Source organism: Hemitrygon akajei, chromosome 11, assembly GCF_048418815.1.
Source record: "Hemitrygon akajei chromosome 11, sHemAka1.3, whole genome shotgun sequence".
NCBI lineage: Eukaryota > Metazoa > Chordata > Chondrichthyes > Myliobatiformes > Dasyatidae > Hemitrygon > Hemitrygon akajei.
Genome location: NC_133134.1, coordinates 164,944,717 through 164,963,876, shown reverse-complemented (window position 1 = coordinate 164,963,876; position 19,160 = coordinate 164,944,717). Strand labels below are relative to the sequence as shown.

At 45.1% G+C, this 19,160-nt stretch overlaps 1 protein-coding gene across 5 annotated transcripts in view; it reads right to left on the bottom strand.

The window, feature by feature from the left end:
* The window catches only part of rbpjl (recombination signal binding protein for immunoglobulin kappa J region-like), a 70,374-nt gene that overhangs the window by 16,415 nt on the left and 34,799 nt on the right, over positions 1 to 19,160 (bottom strand). For 4 of the 5 annotated variants that reach the window (XM_073062166.1, XM_073062162.1, XM_073062165.1 and 1 more), the window contains 5 exons: positions 19,073 to 19,143; positions 6,025 to 6,152; positions 4,791 to 4,965; positions 3,060 to 3,197; positions 1,804 to 1,913 (listed from right to left, as the gene is read on the bottom strand). In XM_073062166.1, the coding sequence (XP_072918267.1) occupies positions 1,804 to 1,913; positions 3,060 to 3,197; positions 4,791 to 4,965; positions 6,025 to 6,152; positions 19,073 to 19,143 (622 nt within the window). The remainder of the gene's footprint in view (positions 1 to 1,803; positions 1,914 to 3,059; positions 3,198 to 4,790; positions 4,966 to 6,024; positions 6,153 to 19,072; positions 19,144 to 19,160) is intronic. The other variant, XM_073062164.1, reaches the window with a different exon arrangement.

Here is a 19,160-nt window from a genome sequence, read left to right as displayed (position 1 = left end):
TTACTGAATAGATATAACCATTCCAAACACACATAACATACAGAAATTAATACATGAAAAACACCAGGAATATGCTGAATGAAAAGTGGAAATTGAAAGACTCTGGAACATGACCAGGGTAAACGTTGTCCCGATAGTACTATCTACAACTGGTATCATCCCAAAGTCACTACACAATAGCATTAAACAATTAGGGCCACACAGCAATATTTATACAAATCTCGAGAAAGCTACAATGCTATAAACATTAGAATTGTCTGAAAGTGCCTAGCAATTGAAAATGAGAGTGCTTGGCTATGCCCATACCTCAAGTTTTACCAACTTGAGCTGAGAGAAAATAAATAATAATAATAATGATAATAGTAAAGTACGATTATCACCCATATAATATATTGCTACAAATATAAAAATTATATGCTATAATATATATTATAAGTTTACCTGTATTCTCATATAATAGAACCCTGTTATAATTATATCATCACATAATATTATAAATAATTATTATTTAATCAATATTAACCATACACTATAAATGATCATTTCTACCAAGCAAACATCTACTTTTATTTAAAATTTTTAACGTGGTTAAACATTGCACAGCATTAAAGAATTGATCACTGTCGATTTCCATATCTAATTGAGTCTGACTGCCCTATGGTATCCTTTTACAAGCCTCTAAATCTAAGATTAGATGAGACATTCTAGCAATGTTAGTGATGGTCACACTTTGGGTATAATTCTTTTAATGTTCTGCCCAGATCAGTGGGGCTCTGGAATCAGTCCATTAGTGGGTGCCCATTCCTTTCAACCCAACTCATCCATGCCAACCATGGTGCCCACCAAGATAGACCAATTTGCTTGCCTTTGGTATATTTGCCTCAAACCCCTCTTTTCCATGAACTTATCCAAATGTCTTGTAAAGTGGCTCTCTGACAGATCAATATTCCTGCAACACCATTCGCTCGGCCTGGGGGCTGTGGGGGCAGAAAGAGTCTCTGACCTGGGCTCCTCAGTTTCAGATTGGGGGCAAGTGTCCAATCCACTGAGCACTGAGCTGCAGACGACTCTACATATTAACAAAACCTGGAGCAACACGTCATATTCCATCTCAGAAACCTCCAACCTGGCAGCATGAACATGGATTTCTCTTGTTTCCAGTAAGTTCTCCTACCTTCCCTTCTCCCTTTTTCCATTCCACATTTTGACTCCCCTCTTACCCCTTCTCTTCACCTCATCTGCCCATCACCTCTGTCTGGTGCTCCTCATCCTTCCCTTTCTCCCATAGTCTGCTCTCCTCTCCTATCAGATCCCTTCTTCATCAGCCAATTATGTTTTCCACCTGTCACCTCCCAGCTTCTTACTTCATCCCTCTCCTTTCCCCTACCCACCTACCTTCCCTCTCACCTGGTTTCACCCACCACCTGCCAACTTGTACTCCTTCCCTTCCCCCACCTTCTTATTCTGGCTTCTACCCCCTTCTTTTCTCGTCCTGATGAAGGATCTCAGCCCGAAATCTCAACTGTTTATTTCCCTCCAAAGCTGATTCCTCACCTGTTGAGTTCCTCAGGCATTTGTCAGTGTTCAACATTTCAACAAACCTGGTTCATGGAGCCATTGCAAGACAGGCTACGTAGTACATTTTACACCCAGTTAAGGGTCTCTGAAGCTTGTTACTGGTACTGATTGGGGCATGGAGCTATCACCTGAGGGAATATCTCCCTCTCACAGTTGGTGAATACACAAAATAACACCCAGCAAACTGCAAGGTGTCTGAAGTGAACGCACGGAAGATGTACACACCATGCTTGGGAGGCAGACTCCAGAAGTGGTGCAGATTAATTTGACTGCTGTTCCATATCGGATGTATCCATCATGGGGATAGAAATCACCCTTCTGGCTTGAGTCAGTGTCTGCAGGGGAAACAACAGGGTGTTATACTGGAATAGTGAGGAGATTCCCTGTTTTCCAGCAAGGGCTTCTTCTTATACCTATACACCTCACTGTATATGCGTACTTGACGATAACCTTGGACTTGGATTCCTGAAACCCAGGAGTGACACTGCACACGAGGCCTTGGCCCATTATTTATTTAGTGATACAGTGTGGAGTAGGCCCCTTCTGGCCCTTCAAACCACTTCGCCCTGGCAAAATCTGACAATCCTGATTAATCTGAACTTAATCACGGGACAATTTACAATGACCAACTAATGTACTCTTTGAAAACATGGGTCAAAACCTGGCCAGAGTACAGCTGAATTCTGACCACTGCTTCACAGATTCATGGCTTCCTTTCCAAACACCAGCACAATGCACAGGGAACCCCATGAACACACATTAGACTCTGGTCAAGATGGCTACCGAGCTGCAATGTCCATCGAGGTCATAGCCCAGACCGTTGTTATTTGGGCTCATAGGGGTGGTTTTGTGGACAGCACAGGGAGCTAGAGGTCAGATTAGGGTTTAGAGCCGGGAATGGGAGAGTTAGAGGTTGGGGACAGGAGTCGATCCTCATGGTCAATGAGCAAGGACAGCAGACATTGGGTTCGCATCCCTCCCCACCCCACCCTCACCACAGGTTGGTAAGTCCTGAGATCAGAGGTCCATCCAAGTTCGGAATGTGAGGTCTGGAGTTCGGAATGTGAGGTCTGGAGTTCGCAGTCCTGTGATTGGTGAGTCCTGAGGTCAATACAAAGGACTGAAGTCAGTGAATCCAAAAGTTAAGGCCCAATGTTCAAAGACCATGGGTTGGGATTTCCAGATGTCAGAGGCCTGATGTCACTGGGGGAAATTAGAGGTCTGATGTCTGAAACTCTGCAAATCCACTGGAGGTGGGGAGGTGGCCTGTCTGTGGGTGGAACGGAGTTTGGTTGGTTGCTGTTGCCACTTGTGTTGTTTGGCTGAGCACTGTGGGAAAGCTACCGAGTGCTGGCGTCAGAATGTCTGGCTACACTTGCAGGCTTCCCGTAGCACATCCTTGGTTGTTAACACAAATGACACATTTCATGGCTTGTTTCGATATTCACGTGATAAATAAATAAGTGAATCTGAACCCTTACCCAAGTGGAGAGTAAACGCTCCCCACTGCCGTGCACTGGCGATGAACTCTCCTCCATCCACACACAGGTACCGTGTACTGACAGTCTGAGAACGCAGGCGATTAAACAAGGCCACCTTGGAGTCTGACGAAATACATACTAGGCACAACGAAAGAAACAGCTCTTGAACATTATTCAGGATGGGAACTGCGGAGGTGACATGGACAGGACTTTCCACATGAGGACACTGCGAATCTGTGTCCATTTTAGAGACACGGGCAGTAAATCGCAGCAGGTCTGGCAGCGTCTATGGAGGGAAGTACACAGTCGAGACCCTTCATCAGGACTGCTGCACTGGACTTTCGTTAAAGGGATCCAGCCTAAAACATCGACTGTCCGTTTCCCTCAACAGATGCTGTCTGAGCCATGGAGTTCCTCCAGTGCAGAATCAGGCTGTTCAGCCCATCGAGTCTGTTCCACCATTCCATCATGGCTGATTTATTATCCTTCTCAACCCCATTCTCCTGCCTTCCCCCAGTAACATTTGTCACCCTTATTAATCAAGAACCTATCAGCCTCCAGGGGTGGTGGGGTGGAGATAAGTCTCTACCAAAGGAGGTGTAAGGAGCTCCTTCCCTTTACTAGCCTGCAGGTCACCCTTGGGCAAGGTGCAGCACCTGTTTAGCCCCCTGATCAGGGTCACGTGAAGCCATGGGAGCAGGTGGTGGGTGGTTGTACGAGCAGTTGGTGTATATCACACTCCTGGTTATGTGACCACTGTTGCTAGGCAGACAATCTCTGAAGAGCATTGATAATGGCTGGGGTCACCTGTCTTGTAAAGACACTGCCCAGAAGAAGGCAATGATAAGCCTTTTCTGTAGAAAGAATTGCCAAGAACACTCAGGGTCATGAGACCATGATCGCCCATGTCCTATGGCACAGCACATAATGAAGACAATGATCAACTCCTGCTTTAAATGACTTAGCCTCCACAGCCGTCTGTGGCAATTAATTCCTCAGATCCACCATCCTCTGGCTAAAGAAATTCCTCCTCATCTCTGTTCCAGAGACACCCCTCTATTCTGAGGATTTGCCCCCTCATGTATATGTGATAAATAAATCTCAATCTGAAGCTGCGCCTGAACTTTGCAAGCAACGCACAAAACACTGAAGGAACTCGGCAGATCAAGCAGCGTCTATGGAGGGGAATGCCCAGGCAATACTTCAGGTCACGACCCTTCGTCTGTTCTCCGTGAGGGTGATTAAGAGGTAGAATGCACCTTGTGGTCTTTTGAACAATAGTTTTTTTCTGATGGACTCTAGATCACAGTGTCTGGGGACTTTGCTATCGTTTGCACGCTGAGTGAAGAAGGGAGGTTGATATTTTTGCTGAAGCAAGTGGGGGAGGGGAAAGGGGGCTTTGGATTTCTAACATTTTCTGTCATTCATTCTTTGGGGTTTCTTATTTCATGGATATCTGTGAAGAGTAAGAATTTCAAACTGTATACTGCATACATTCTCTGATATTAAATGGAACCAATGAATATGGGTAGATCTTTATGTCCAACTAAGGCAAGAGGACAGAACAAGAGTTTAACACTGTATCTGACAGACAATATTCCTACACTGCATCAGTGGTCCCATAATGTCAGCTGAGGTCTTGTACTCTGGACCAAGGGTCAGTATGTAACAACAGACTCATCTGACCAACCGCCCGGTGTCAACATCATAACCTCTCCCCGTCATACTTACGCTCAGCGTTTTTAATGGACTGCTTTTTCTGGGAAGGCTTCGAAATGACTTTGATCAATTTGCTGTAGAAGGTCCCAACCTCCTGTCCACTGCCGAGAAAAAGCCGTAAAACTATTCGAAAGTGCTTACGCTTGTCGGCATCGGAAATGTACAACGCTTTGGCACAGCCAAACTTCTGGAAGAACAGAGAACGCACAAATTATCATGAGCCCTGCCTCACTGGCCCTGCACCAAATAACCTTCTTCTCTGTCTTTGACATTTAGTCTGGAGTCCAGAGGAAGGGAACCAACCTAAAACACATCTGTCCATTTCCCCTCCACAGATGCTGCCTGACCTGCTGAGTTTCTCCAGCTCCCTTTTTGGTAACTGCAGTCTCTTGTCTCTCTCTTCTTGGCATGAGGATGCAGGTGAAAGGGAAAAAAATACACTCAATGGCCACTTTATTAGGTTTACCTGTGTGCCTACTTGTTAATACAAATATCTAATCAGCCAATCATGTGACAGCAACTTAATGTATAAAAACATGCAGACACGGTCAAGAGGTTCAGTTGTTGTTCAGACCAAACATTAGAATGTGGAAGAAATGTGATCTAAGTGACTTTAACTGTGAAATGATTGTTGGTGCCAGATGGGGTGGTTTGAGGATCTCAGAAACTGCTGATCTCCTGGGATTTTCATGCACAACAGTCTCTAGAGTTTACAGAGAATGTGAGAAACAAAAAACGTCCAGTGAGCAGCTCTTCTGTGGGTGAAATGCCTTGTTACTAAGAGAGATCAGAGGAGAATGGCCAGACCGGTTCAAGCTGATGGGAAGGTAATGGTAACTCAAGTAACCACAAGATACAACAGCGGTGTGCAGAAGAGCATCTCTGAAAGCACAACATGTTGAACCTTGAAGTGGATGGGTTACAGCAGCAGAAGACAATGAACATAGACTCAGTGGCCATTTTGTGAAGTACAGGAGGTGCCCAATAAGTGACCTCTGAGCATAAATCATCCTTGATGGCCTAATTCTGTTTCTATAACTTATCCTCTGATGGTACTAAAGGTTGCATGTGGGCCAGGAACCCTTAGAAAGGGTGGCAGTGGGATTCCACCTGAAATATCATGTGGGACACTTTCCTTGGGGCTTTGAAAATGTCGTGTCTCTAGACTGGAAACACCTGAACTCATCGCGCTCTCCCTCAGAGGCAACAACACAACACCAGACACAACACCAGGGACAACACTTACTGTCATTGTTACCTGTGAGTCTGGCAGTTCTTCAAAGTTGACCTTCAGTGCATCTCCTTGGCTGGTCAGCATATTATCCAGGCCCATGTAGCCACAGAGTCTGCAGCTCGATTCGCCAAGGCCGCAAGCTGAAACAGAATGGGTCTCGGTGAGATCTCGGGATAACTTGGTGTTACTCTGCCTATAACCTGACCAAGAGGACACAGGGCGGCATGGTAGCGCGGTGGTCAGTACAATCGCTTTACAGTGCCAGCAACTGGGTTCGATTCCTGCCGCTGTCTGTTGTATGTTCGCCAAGTGACCGCCTGCGTTTCCTCCCACACTGCTCCGGTTTCTTCCCACATTCCAACGACGCACGGATTAGGGTTAGTAAGCTGATGACGTGCAATATGTGGTGACAGACAGTGACACTCGTGGGCTGCCCCATCACATCCTCGGACGGTGTTGGTCATTGACACAAACAACACATTACACTGTAAATTTGAATGCACATGTGACAAATAAATCTAATCTGAGCTAAAGTGGGGAATTCAAATTCAAGGCACTAAATTAATACGGAATATTATTAGGAATATGGAATATTAAAAATTAGGCCCTAAGGCCCACAATGTTGTTCCAAACCAATGAAATTGTTATCAAATTTGCCCTTCTGTCCATATCCTTCCTTTTTCCTCACATTCATGTGTCTCTTTAAATGTCTCTAAAAACATAGAAACATAGAAAATCTACAGCACAATACAGGCCCTTTGGCCCACAAAGCTGTGCCGAACATGTCCTTACGTGAGAAATTACCTAGGGTTACCCATAGCCCTCTATTTTTCTGAGCTCCATATACCTGTCTTAGAGTCTCTTAAAAGACCCTATTGTATCCGCCTCCACCGCCGTCGCCGGCAGCCCATTCCACACACTCACCACTCTCTGCATAAAAAGCTTACCCCTGACATCTCCTCCGTACCTACTTCCAAGCACATTAAAACTTTGCCCTCTCATGCTAACCATTTCAGCCCTGGGGGAAAAAAAAGTCTCAATTTTTTACACAGCCACCATTCAGTGTTTAAAAAAAATTCCCTTACACTTTGAATGCATGCTGTCTGGTATTCGACATTTCAAACCTGGGAACAAGATATTGTCTGTCTAGTCTGTCTATGTCTCTCATAATCTATCAGATCTGCCCCTCAGCCTCCAACCCTGCAGAGAAAACAACCCTTTTGTCCATCCTCTCATGATAACTCACGGCCTCTAATCCAGGCAGTATTCTGGTAAACCTGTTCTGCACCCTCTCCAAAAGCCTCGCCATCCTTCCCATAGTGGGGCAGCCAGAACTGTAAGCAATACTCCAGATGCTGCCTAACTAGAGCTTTATAAAGTTGCAACATACGTAACTTCCCAACTTTTGAGCTCAATGTCAGGACTAATAAATTCAAGCATGCCATATGACTTCCTAGCCGCCCTATCAATCTGTGTAGTCACTTTCAGGGAGTTATGAACTTGGACCCCAAGATAGTGTAGTGGTTGGCACAAAGCTTTACAGTACCAGCAACCTGGGTTCAATTCCTACCACTGTTCTAAGGAGTTTGTATGTTCTCCTTGTGACCTCTCTTCCGGGTGCTCCTCTTTCCTCCCACAGTCCAAGGACGTACCAGTGGGTAGGTTAATTGGTCATTGTGAACTGTCCCATTAAACCAGAGGTTGCTGGGCAGCACGGGTTGAAGGGCCGGAAGGGCATCCTTCATTCCCATCAGATTTATAAACTTGTCCTCCGCACGATGTTGACAAATACAGTACTGTGCAAAAGTCTTATATATCTAGTGGGATGAAGGATGTCAGAATGGTGAGGGTGGAGCAGTGTGGGAGGGGTGTAGGACAGGTGGCAGAGAAGGGGTGCCAGGGTGGGGAATGTCATGGGTGCAGCCACTCCCAGCCCTGACACACCAGGTGACATCATTCGATTCTAAACAATTGATCATTACAGAATGTCTCTCCAGTTCTTCTCACTCCCTCCCCTCTCCATTCCCCTTTTCCCATCCATGATTCCCCTCTCCCTGCCTCTTCCCACTCTCAGTCCACAATAGAGACCCCTATCAGAGTCAGGTTTATCATCACTCTTACGTCATGAAATTTTTTTTTGTGGTAACAGTACAGTGTAACACATAAACTTACTATAGTGCTGTGTCAAAGTCTCAGGTGCCCTCGCTACATATACGCGTTTAGACTTTTGCACAGTCCTGTAGATCCCATACGGAAGGAAGAGCAGTAAGGACCGCAGACTGGGCTTGTGGTCAGTCTTTGTAGACTGAAGCAGCATGTGAGATCGTAACATCGAGGCATTGTGGCTGTCTGAGGTCTCTGCACTCGATCTCTCTCTCTCTCGACAGTGAGAGCAAGTTAACTGCTGATCTTGAGTCAGTGGGACTGAAAATAAAGTGACACTGCAGACTGTAACATTGAAACAGCGAGCATTTGCTCTCCTACCTCACTGTGGCAGAAGCAATATCTCTCTCTCCCTCATTAGTGAGAGAGAGATTGTGGGATGTTGAACTGTTGGGATGAATAGTGGTTTTTGATGGACTCTAGATCATGGTCTCTTCGGGGGCTTTTCTAATGTTTGCGTGGTGGGTGGTGGGACGGTTGATGCTATACTGCTGCTTGTGCATGGGAGGAGAGAAGAGGGCTTTGGGCTTCTAATGTTTTTCTGTCATTCATTCTTTAGCGTTTTCTGCTGTTTTGTGGCTGTCTGTGAAGAGTAAGAATTTCATGTTGTATATTGTATACATTCTCTGATATTAAATGGAATCATTGAACCATTGAAACAGGGTAGGGGAAACTAAAACTGAAGATAATAGTTTTAAGGAGAAAGGGTGTTAATGGGGACCTTAGGTTCATCTTCTTTTTACGCTTAAGTTAGTGAGTACATGGAATCGGAAACAGGAGGAAGTGGTTGAGGTAGGAACATCATAATCACAAGAGATTCTACAGATGCTGGAAATCTTGAGCAACACACACAAAATACTGAAGGTTCCTCCCATAGTCCAAAGACGTACTGGTTAGTAGGTCAATCAGTCTTTGTAAATTGCCCTGTGATTAGGCTAGGTTTAAACAGGTGGGTTGCTAGGCGTGTGGTTCATTGGGCTGGAAGGGTCAAATGGCATTATCATTATGTGCCAGTTGTATGACACAGGCAATTATGGTCTCATGATCATGATTGTTCTTGGCAAATTTTTCTGCAGAGGTGGCTTGACATTGCCTTCTCCTGGGCGGTGTCTTTACAAGACGGGTGACCCCAGCCATTATCAATGCTCTTCAGAGATTGTCTGCCTGGTGTCAGTGGTCACATAACCAGGACTCGGGAGGTGCATCAGCTGCTCGTACAACCACCCACCACCCGCTCCCATGGCCTCACGTGACCCTGACTGGGGGGCTAGGCAGTGGCTGCACCTTGCCCAGGAGTGACCTGTGGCCAGTCAGACCGCATCTATGGAGGGGAATAAACGGCTGACATTTCATGCTGGGAGTCTTCATCAGGACAGGAAGGTACATTAAGAGCAGTTAGAAGACATTTATACAGTTTCATCGATAGGAAAGGCTTAGAGGGATATGAAACCTATGCAGGCAAATGGGACCACCTCGCTTGGCAAGGGCGGGTTGGGTTGAAGAGCTTGTCTCTGTGCTGTGCAGCTCTGTGACAAATGGAGGATTATGTAGGAGGGAAGGGTTAGATTGGTCATAGAGTAGGTTAACAGGTCGGCACAATGTTATGGGCTGAAGGGCCTGTACTGTGCTATATTGTTCTATATTCTATATTTGTTCTATGACTCTGTGACCTCCGTTTGGATGTTCGGTCACATTTGTATCACACTCCCAACGCAGTTATGGCAGAAAATGAAAATCAAAAACATCAGCAAATTCTGAGAATATGAGCTAATAAACAAAAAGCACTGGAAAGGCAGCAGGCATCCACGGAGAAAGAAACAGTTCTTCAGGACAGACAGACAGACAGACGGACGGACAGAGAAAGAGACAGAGACAGACAGACAGAGATAGAGAGAGAGTCAGAGAGAGAGAGAGAGAGAGTCAGACAGACAGAGACAGAGAGAGAGACAAAGAAACAGAGGTGTAGAAAGAGAGAGAGGGACAGAGACAGAGATAGAGAGAGAGTCAGAGAGAGACACAGACAGACAGAGATAGAGACAGACAGACAGAGACAGAGAGATAGAGAGAGAGTCAGACAGACAGATAGAGGCAGATAAAGAAACAGAGATAGAGAGAGAGAGACAAAGAAACAGAGGTGTAGAAAGAGAGAGAGGGACAGAGACAGAGACAGAAAAAGAGACCAAAGCAGAGACAGAGAGACAGAGACAGACAGAAAAAGAGAGAAAGAGAAAGAGGGACAGAGACAGAAAAAGACAGAGTCAGAGAGAGGGTGAAAGAGAAAGGAAGAGAGACAGATAGACAGACAGCGAGAGACAGAGAGAGAGGGAGAGACAGAGACACAGAGAGACAAACAGAAGTGGAGAAAGAGAGAAAGAGGTGGGGGCAGAAACAGAAGGAGAGAGAGAGACAGACAAAGGAAGACAGCATCAGAGAGATGGAGAAAGAGAAGGAGAGAGACAGATGGACAGAGAGAAACAGACAGACAGAAAGGGAGACAGAGAGAGTGAGAGAGAGATAAGGAGAGACAAAGACAGTGACAGAGATAGAGAATGAAATAGAGAACAATAAAAAGAGAGAGAAGAAAAAACAAGTTAATTTTCAGTAGCAGAGAAAATGAAGGATGGGTGTAATAAAGGGAATATCTCTGATAGGGTGAGCCCAGTTGGGTTGGAATGGCAAATTATGTTTCTATGTCAGTGCTATGAGTTGCTTACAGGACATATCCAATAAACCAGGCAGTATAAATGGAAGAGAGAATTATGGTAGTGTGTGGGCAAAAAGTCTGAGTGAATTCAGGGCTGAAGACCCCATAAAGGAATTTGAAAATTCCCTAAATAGTTCCCAGCCACACAACTATCAACATTCATAGTCAAACCTAGCTTGAGTTTCACTGGCAGGCTGCCGGTGCCCACTGAGTGGGCGTGTTGAAAAACAGGTGGCACCCCTTCTGAGCTAATCCAAACTTTATTTCTTAGAGGGGAGGGGCAGCAGAGGAAGCCGGCGAGCAAGCCATTAGGAGGCACTGCTCCCCAGCTTCCCTGAGACTGAGGGGAGAGGATCTGGGGTGGCGTCAGAGAATTTGGCCCCATTACTGTAGAGCCCTTTAAGGCAGGAGTTCCCAACCTGGGATTCATGGACCCCTTGGTTAATGATAGGGGTCCAGGGCATAAAAAGGGTTGGGAACTCCTGCTTTAAGGCTTTCAGGTAAGGCTGCTCCAGACTTTGGGTGGGTCTGCCAATTGTTACTGGGAAATTGCATAGGGATCCCACCTACCAGTGTGGAAAATTTCAAAATATTTTTCATCGAGTCTCCCGCCTGTTCCACCTGCCGCTGGCTTGAAAACCAAACATCCCCTCCCCAACCGTTCCCAAGGGAAGTGAAGTTCATGAAAGATCCATGCTTCCAAGGCCAGAGACAGAGGTGAATCTGAATCAGGTTTATTATCACTGACCTGTGGTGAAATTTGTTGTTTTGCAGCAGCAGTACATTGCAATACATTTAAAAAATTAGTAAAATTTACAATAAAATATATAAAATCAAATAAGTAATGCAAAAAGAGGGAAAATATAGTGTGGTGGAGTTCATGAGTTCAGGGACCATTCTGAAATCTGATAGCGGAGAGGAAGAAGTGATAGGGAAGAGGGCGTGTCCTGAGTAGTGAGGGTCTTTAATGCTGCCTTCTTGAGGCACCGTGTTTTGAAGTGTAGAGGCAGAGAGTTGACCTTATAGAAGGATGTAAAATCACATTCATTGATTGATGTCCATCATATCAATGAAGACAAGTTACAAAGAAATCTGGGTGGGAGAGTTTTTAAAGAAAACCCATTGACCTGGGGCAGTTCTGCTCTCTCGACCTCAGGAGTCCAGGTCCAGTGGTACGAACAAGCGACACAAACTGGACTCTTCCCTGGCTGCAGTGGATGAAGGTGATGTTCTCTGTGCCTCGTCATGTCCTTCGCTCTCCACGGAGCGTTGCAGTACCACCACCCTGGTTGTTGGATCTCACTGTAGATCTCATCCCCCCCAGATCGCCGGAGCTGACTTCACGTGCTAGGTCAGGCACATCCCCATCTCACCGCCGTTTGGGATCCACTGGCTATCCTCAACCTGGTTTAGCCCACCTGTTGAAATGGTGTACCTGGGGTGTGGTCGCTGTCTCATGCAAACAGCCTTGGAGCCACAGGTGAGCACTGAATGTCCAATCGGGACCAAAGGTGAGTGAGCTGCCCCAGAACGGACATGACAAGTCCCTTCACCAAAGGTGTTACCCCTCCATGGACTCCCCATACATAGCCAAAAGTAAAGGGCGTAAGTGTGAGGTGAGAAGGGAAAGACACAAGAGAGGAGTGTTTTATATACAGAGGGTGGTGGGTGTATGGTATTGGAATTGGAATTGTTTTATCATTGTCACATGTACCAAAGTACAGTGAAATGCTGGTCATGAATACTGTTCATACAGATCCAAGCATTACACAGTGCATTGACTACAACAGGGTAAAACAATAATAATGCAGAATAAATTGTAAAAATTACAGAAGAAGTCCAGTGTGAGTAGACAATAAAGTGATGGATCATAACATTCATTATTTATTGATTGAGAAACAGCGTGGAATAGGCCCTTCTGACCCCGAGAGCCAGGCTGCCCAGCAATACCCCGATTTAATCCCAACCTAATCACGGGAAAAACTACAGAGAAAGTCCAGTGTGAGTCCTAGTCCACGGGACAATTTACAATGGCCAACTTATCTACCAGTTGGTAGGCCTTTGGACTGTGGGAGGAAATCCTCGCAATCAGGGGGAGAACGTACAAACTCCTTACAGGCAGCGGCGGGAATTGAACGCGGGTCGCTGATACTGCAAACCTTTGTGCTAATCACAATGCTACCACGCTGTCCCAGGTCAAGACTCCATTTAATCATAAAAGAAATCCGTTCAAGAGCTGTCTTTGAGCTCCATGCTTTCAGGCTTTTGTATTTTGCCTTATTGGTAGAGGTGGGTAGAATAACAACATTTAAAATACAGGTACATAGATAAGGAACATTCAGAGGATTATGGGCAAAATACAGCTGATGGGACCTGCTCAGATAGACATTTTGGTCGGCATGTATGATCCAGCTGAAGGGCTGTATAAACCTATGATCCACCTGGTCTTCCTGGGGGATTTCCAGATTTCCATAAAACCATATGATAGAAGAGCAGAATTTGTCCAATTGGCCCATCGAATCTCTTCAGCCATTCAAACATGGCTGAATTTCCAACCCTGTTCTCTCACCTTCTCCCCGTAATCCTTAACGACCTTACCAATCAAGAAGCCTCGGCCTTAAATATACCCAATGACTTGGACTCCACTACCTTCTGTGGGAGCAAATGCCACAGATTCACCATTCTCTGTCTGAAGAAATTCCTCCCGATCTCATTTTCAAAGGGATGCCCCTTCATCCTGCCGTAATGCTGTCACATCCAAGATTCCTACTGATGGGAACATCCTCTCCATGCCCACTCTATCCGGGCCTTTCAGTGGTTTCAATGGCTGCCCCCTCCCCCCTTATCATTCTGAATTCTACGACACATCAAACACTTCTCATACATTAAGCCTTTCATTCCTGGTGAACCAGCTCATCTTTCCCTAGATACGGGGAATGAAATTGCTCACAATATTCCCCAGACTTCCAGCTCTTTGAATGATGTACTGCTTCCTGATTTCACATCGGAAAGGTGTAAGTCTGAGATTTCTGATACCCCTTTGTTCTGAATTCCCCCCCAGCTGAGGAAACAAGTTGTGTTTATCATTCTTAACCAGTCCAGCATGAACCAAATGCATAAAACATCTCAGCGTTCACATTCGCTCCAGGCCCCAAGAACACACGTCAGGGAATTGGAAAAGTGTCAGGAGTGAACTGGTGTCACAACGTTTGGACCCACTTTCCAGGACTTTACAACTCATGTTCTCAGTATTGTTTATTTTCTGTTTTGATTATTTGCACAATTTGTCTTCTTTTTACATTGGTTGTTTGTCAGTCTTTATTATTTCTAGTTTTCCTAAATTCTATTATATTTCTGTATTTTGCTGTGAATGCCTGCAGGAAATGTGTCTCAGGGTAGTACATGGTGATGTATACAGCACATAATGTGATAATAAATTTACTTTGAATTTTTGGACTTTTAAGCCAAGTTTTAATTTTTTTTACCTAAAGAGAGAGCAGAGTAACAGGCCCTTCTGCACAGCCCATGCAACCAAGTAACCCACTAACCCGCATGTGGGAGGAAACAGGAGCACCCAAGAGAAACGGTTTCAGGGAGAACATACAGCACAAGTTCCTCAAAGACAGAGGCAGGAATTGAACTGACGTCGTTGGCACTGTAACAACGTTTCGCTAACAGCTGCTCTTAATTTAAGGCATGTAAAGGTTAGAGATGTCAAATATTACAGGACATGCACTTAAAGTGGGAGGTAAAATGTTTAAAGGACAGGAGTGGAACGAGTTTATTCACAGAGAGTGGCGGGGGCGCCTGGACAGAGCTGCCAGGGTTACTAGTGTTAGCAGAAACAATAATGATGTTTAAGAAGCTGTCAAAAGGACACGTGAATGTACAGAGAATGGAGGCGCTGCATTATATGCAAGAAGGGATCTAATTTAACTTGGCATCTCATTCAGCATAGACATGGTGCACCAAAGAACCTGTTTCTCTGCTGAACTGTCTTATGTTCTGCATTAAAGTGCATTTTTGGGGAAATACCAAAGGCCATTTAGAGCATAGAACATACCACACAAGAACAAGCCCTTCGGCCCACAATACTTATGACATCCAAAGTTCAAAAAAAGTTCAAAGTAAATTATTGCCAAAGTTCATATACAGTTGTTAAGCTGGGGGTGGCAATGAGGACAAGCTCCCAATGATGTACATCTCAAATAGCCTCTGAGAACCAAGTCCAGCTCCTGGCCTTCATTTGTGGTTTAGCTATTAACCTTGGTGGAACCATTTCTACTGACAGGACAAGGGGCAAAAGCAGGTTACTGGCACCTTAAAACCAGTCACTTCGGGCAGATAGAGTTCGTCAGCCTAGCGAAGGAAAACTCTTATCTCAAACCTCCGTTGTCTTGCAGCAATACTCAAGGCTTTGGGAGTAAGCCCCGAGGGAAAAATCCGGAATTGGAGTCCCTAAGTCAGTCCTACATTGAGTTCAAAGCTGACTGGCAATTCCTGCAACGCTGCTGGTACCAACTGTATCGGTCTCTGCCCTTCCTTTGGGGTCATCAGATGCGTAGGGAGGGGGAGCTTGCTGCATGGGCAACAGCTTGCTCTCCATATCGTACTGCCCAGACTTACATTTCCAGACAGCTAGGACGTAATATCCATGGTCAACTCAGATGGACAGAGACCTCACTCACTCACATATATATCACCATATACAACCCTAAGATTCTAATCCTATTTGCCTCAAGATGTTGTTATTCTCTGCCTGTCTAAATGCCTCTAAAACGTTGCTATCATAACATAATACACTCAGTGGCCACTTTATTAGATTCACCTGTACGCCTGTTCGTTAATGCAAATATCTAATCAGCCAATCATGTGGCAGAAACTCAGTGCATAAAAGCATCAAGACATGGTCAAGAGGTTCAGTTGTTGTTCAGACCAAACATCAGAATAGGGGAGAAATGTGGATTTGACCGTGGAATGATTGGGTTTGAGTATCTGATCTCCTGGGATTTTCCACACACAACAGTCTTTAGAGTTTATAGAAAATGGTGCAAAAGAAAAACAGAACATCCAGTGAGCGGCAGTTCTGTGGATGAAAATGCTACGTTAATGAGAGAGGTGAGAGGAGAATGCCAGATTGGTTCAGGCTGACAGGATGTTGTCAGTAACTCAAGTAACATGTTAAACGGTGGTGTGCAGAAGTGTACCTCTGAACACACACACACCGAACCTTGAAGAGTAGGCGTTTTTAGCAGCAGAAGACCATGAACACACATTCAGTGGCCACTTTACTAGGTGCAGGAGGTATCTAACAAGGTGGCCATTGAGTGTATATGAAAAGCGCAAGACCATTCACATTTAAATTATGGTGACTTGCCTACATCTAATACTAGATGTTCAGTAATGACTGATTTTGATACAGGGTTTTTAAAACATTGAATGATTGCATTAAAAAAGCCATCATTTTGCAAAAATTATGAACACTTTATTCAAAAGCAAAGCCCTCTCAGAGAAGGTGCTGGCTGTACACAGGCCTTGAGAATCCCCAGGCACGGCAAGAAAAACCCTGCTCAGCCAATCTGGAATTCTTTGCAGGCATCACTTCCCTCCACACTCTAGCCCATAAACAATTCCTGGCATCTCTTCCACGCTCTCTAATTTTTACATTATATTATCCGGGTGTAAACTTTTTAGCTTAATTGGCAGGATCTAGTCACCCTGACAACTCAGAAATCATTCACCAACAAAGGCGATGCCTCTCCAACAGGCCATCCATGTGTTTCCTTCCCTCTATCTCGTCTGTCCCAGTGGAGCAGATGCACACAGAGACCGGCCCTGATTAAAACACACTGCGCTGCCAAGTAATGTTATGTTTGGACATGGATAATCCTGGAGCAAGATTCCTCCAGTCCTTGGGTACGAACTTCGTTGCCCAGTGCTGTTAATAGCCTATTCAGAGATTCCGGTTATACAAAACTGGCAGAGACCCGGACTCCACTAGGCTTCTCAATCGTCCTGTTACTTCCATATTAGGACCGGCAGAGGCCTGGTTCCTTTCTGTGGACACAGCTTTGCTGAGCACAGACAACTGAGAGGCATTTCATGATGGTTTTGGGAATTCTGTTCATTGGGAATAAACGGGATGTGGCCGTGTGCAGTTGGATTGCCTATAGGGCATACTCCATAGAACAAAGAAATAAAATCAAATCAATGGAAACCTACACTCAAATACTGACAAACAACCAATGTGCAAAATAAGGCAAACTGTACAAATACTGGATGGATAGATAGATAGATAGATAGATGGATGGATGGATGGATGGATGGATAGATGGATAAATAGAAGGTGAGGGAGGAAGTGAATGGGCAGCTGTAGCATTCCTGTCACTTGCAGGCATTTGTGCCAGGAAGGAGATTAGTGACGAGGGATGAATGGACAAGGGAATCACAGAGGGACTGATCCCTGTGGAAAGTGGAGAGTGAGGAGGAGGTAAAGATGTGTTTGGAAGTAGAAACCCATTGAAGATGATGGAGCTTACAGAGAATGATGTGTTGGATACGGATGCTCATGGGATGGTGGGTGAGTACATGAGGAACTCAGTCCCCTTTAAGGTGGCAGGAAGATGGGGCGAGTGCCAATTTTCCAACCTGATCAACCTCCCTCCCTAACTCAGTCCTTCGAATCGCGGCAACATCTTTGTAAATCTGGGTGAGCATTTTGTGTGTGTTTGTCATAAATCTCCTCTGCACTCTCTCCAGCTAAGCAGAATCTCTCCTGTAGGAGGGTGACAACAAAACTGAACATGATATTCCAAATGTGGCCTCACCAACATCTTGAGACATCACCTGTTGGAAACAGGCCCTCATTGCTACCGTCAGGGAGGAGGTGCAGGGGCCTGAGGACACACACTCAACAAGAGAAAATCTGCAGATGTTGGAAATCAAAGCACAGACACAAAATGCTGGAGGAAACCGGCAGGCCAGACTGCATCAATGGAAAAGAGTCAACAGCTGACATTTCGGATCCTTCATGAGGACTGAGAAAGGGACTCAACCCAGAATGTTGACTGTTGACTCTTTTCCATAGATGCTGCCAGGCCTGCTGAGTTCCTCCAGCATTTTGTGTGTGTTGCTTCAGTGTTTTAGGAACAGCTTCTTCCTCTCTGCCAACAGATTTCTGAACGCTTCGTGAACCCATGAACACTACTTCACTTTTCTTCTCCTTTTACACTACTTGTTTATTTAGCATATATTTCTTACTGTAATTTAGAATAATTTTTAATGTATTGCACTGCACTGCTACTGCAAAACAACAAATTGCATGCCATTTGTCAGTGATAATAAACCTGATTCTGATCCTGAGTATTCGGGGGGGGGGGGGGGGGGGGCTCTGCTCTCTCCAGAGGCAAGAGGGGAAAGGAAATGGTGAGATTGCCCTGCTAGGAGCTGGCTTGGTCCCATTGGGCTGAACAGCCTCCTTAATAACATGTTATGCAAGTTAAATAGTCAACCTGGAGATGTCCTGGAGGCAAAAAGAAGCAACTCAACCACTGGGCCAATGTTTCATTATTGTGCACAGATACCAAGATATACACTCAGTGGCCACTTTGCTCAGTATCTCCTGTACCTAATAAAGTGGCCACTGAGTGTATGTTTGTGGTCTTCTGCTGCTGTAGCCCGTCCACTTCAAGGTTCGACATGTTGTGCATTCAGAGATGCTCTTCTGCACACCACTGTAGTAACACATGGTTGTTTCAGTTAGTGTCACCTTTCTGTCAGCCTGAACCACTCTGGCCATTCTCCTCCGACCTCTCTCATTAACAAGGAATTTTCACCCACAGAACTGCCACTCACTGGATGTTTTTCTGTTTCTTGCATTATAATCTGTAAATCCTAGAGACTGTCGAAAATCCCAGGATATCAGCAGTTTCTGAGATACTCAAACAATTACATTTTACACCATCAATCATTCTACAGTCAAAATCACTTAGATCACATTTCTTCCCCATTATGATGTTTGGTCTTGACCATGTCTGCATATTTTTATGCTTTGAGTTGCTGCCATGTAATTGACTAGATTTTTGCACTAACAAGCAGGAGTACTAGTGTACCTAATAAAGTGGCCACTGACTGTAGGCTCCCTCTGTGATAATTACAAAGTAATAATCCATGTCAATGCTAAGATGTGCTTACATTTCAGCCGTTCATGTTTGATTCTCCATCCGGGGCCAGTCAGGTATACAGATGGCGGGGGGCAGAAAAACCTAAGATTATAAAGGAA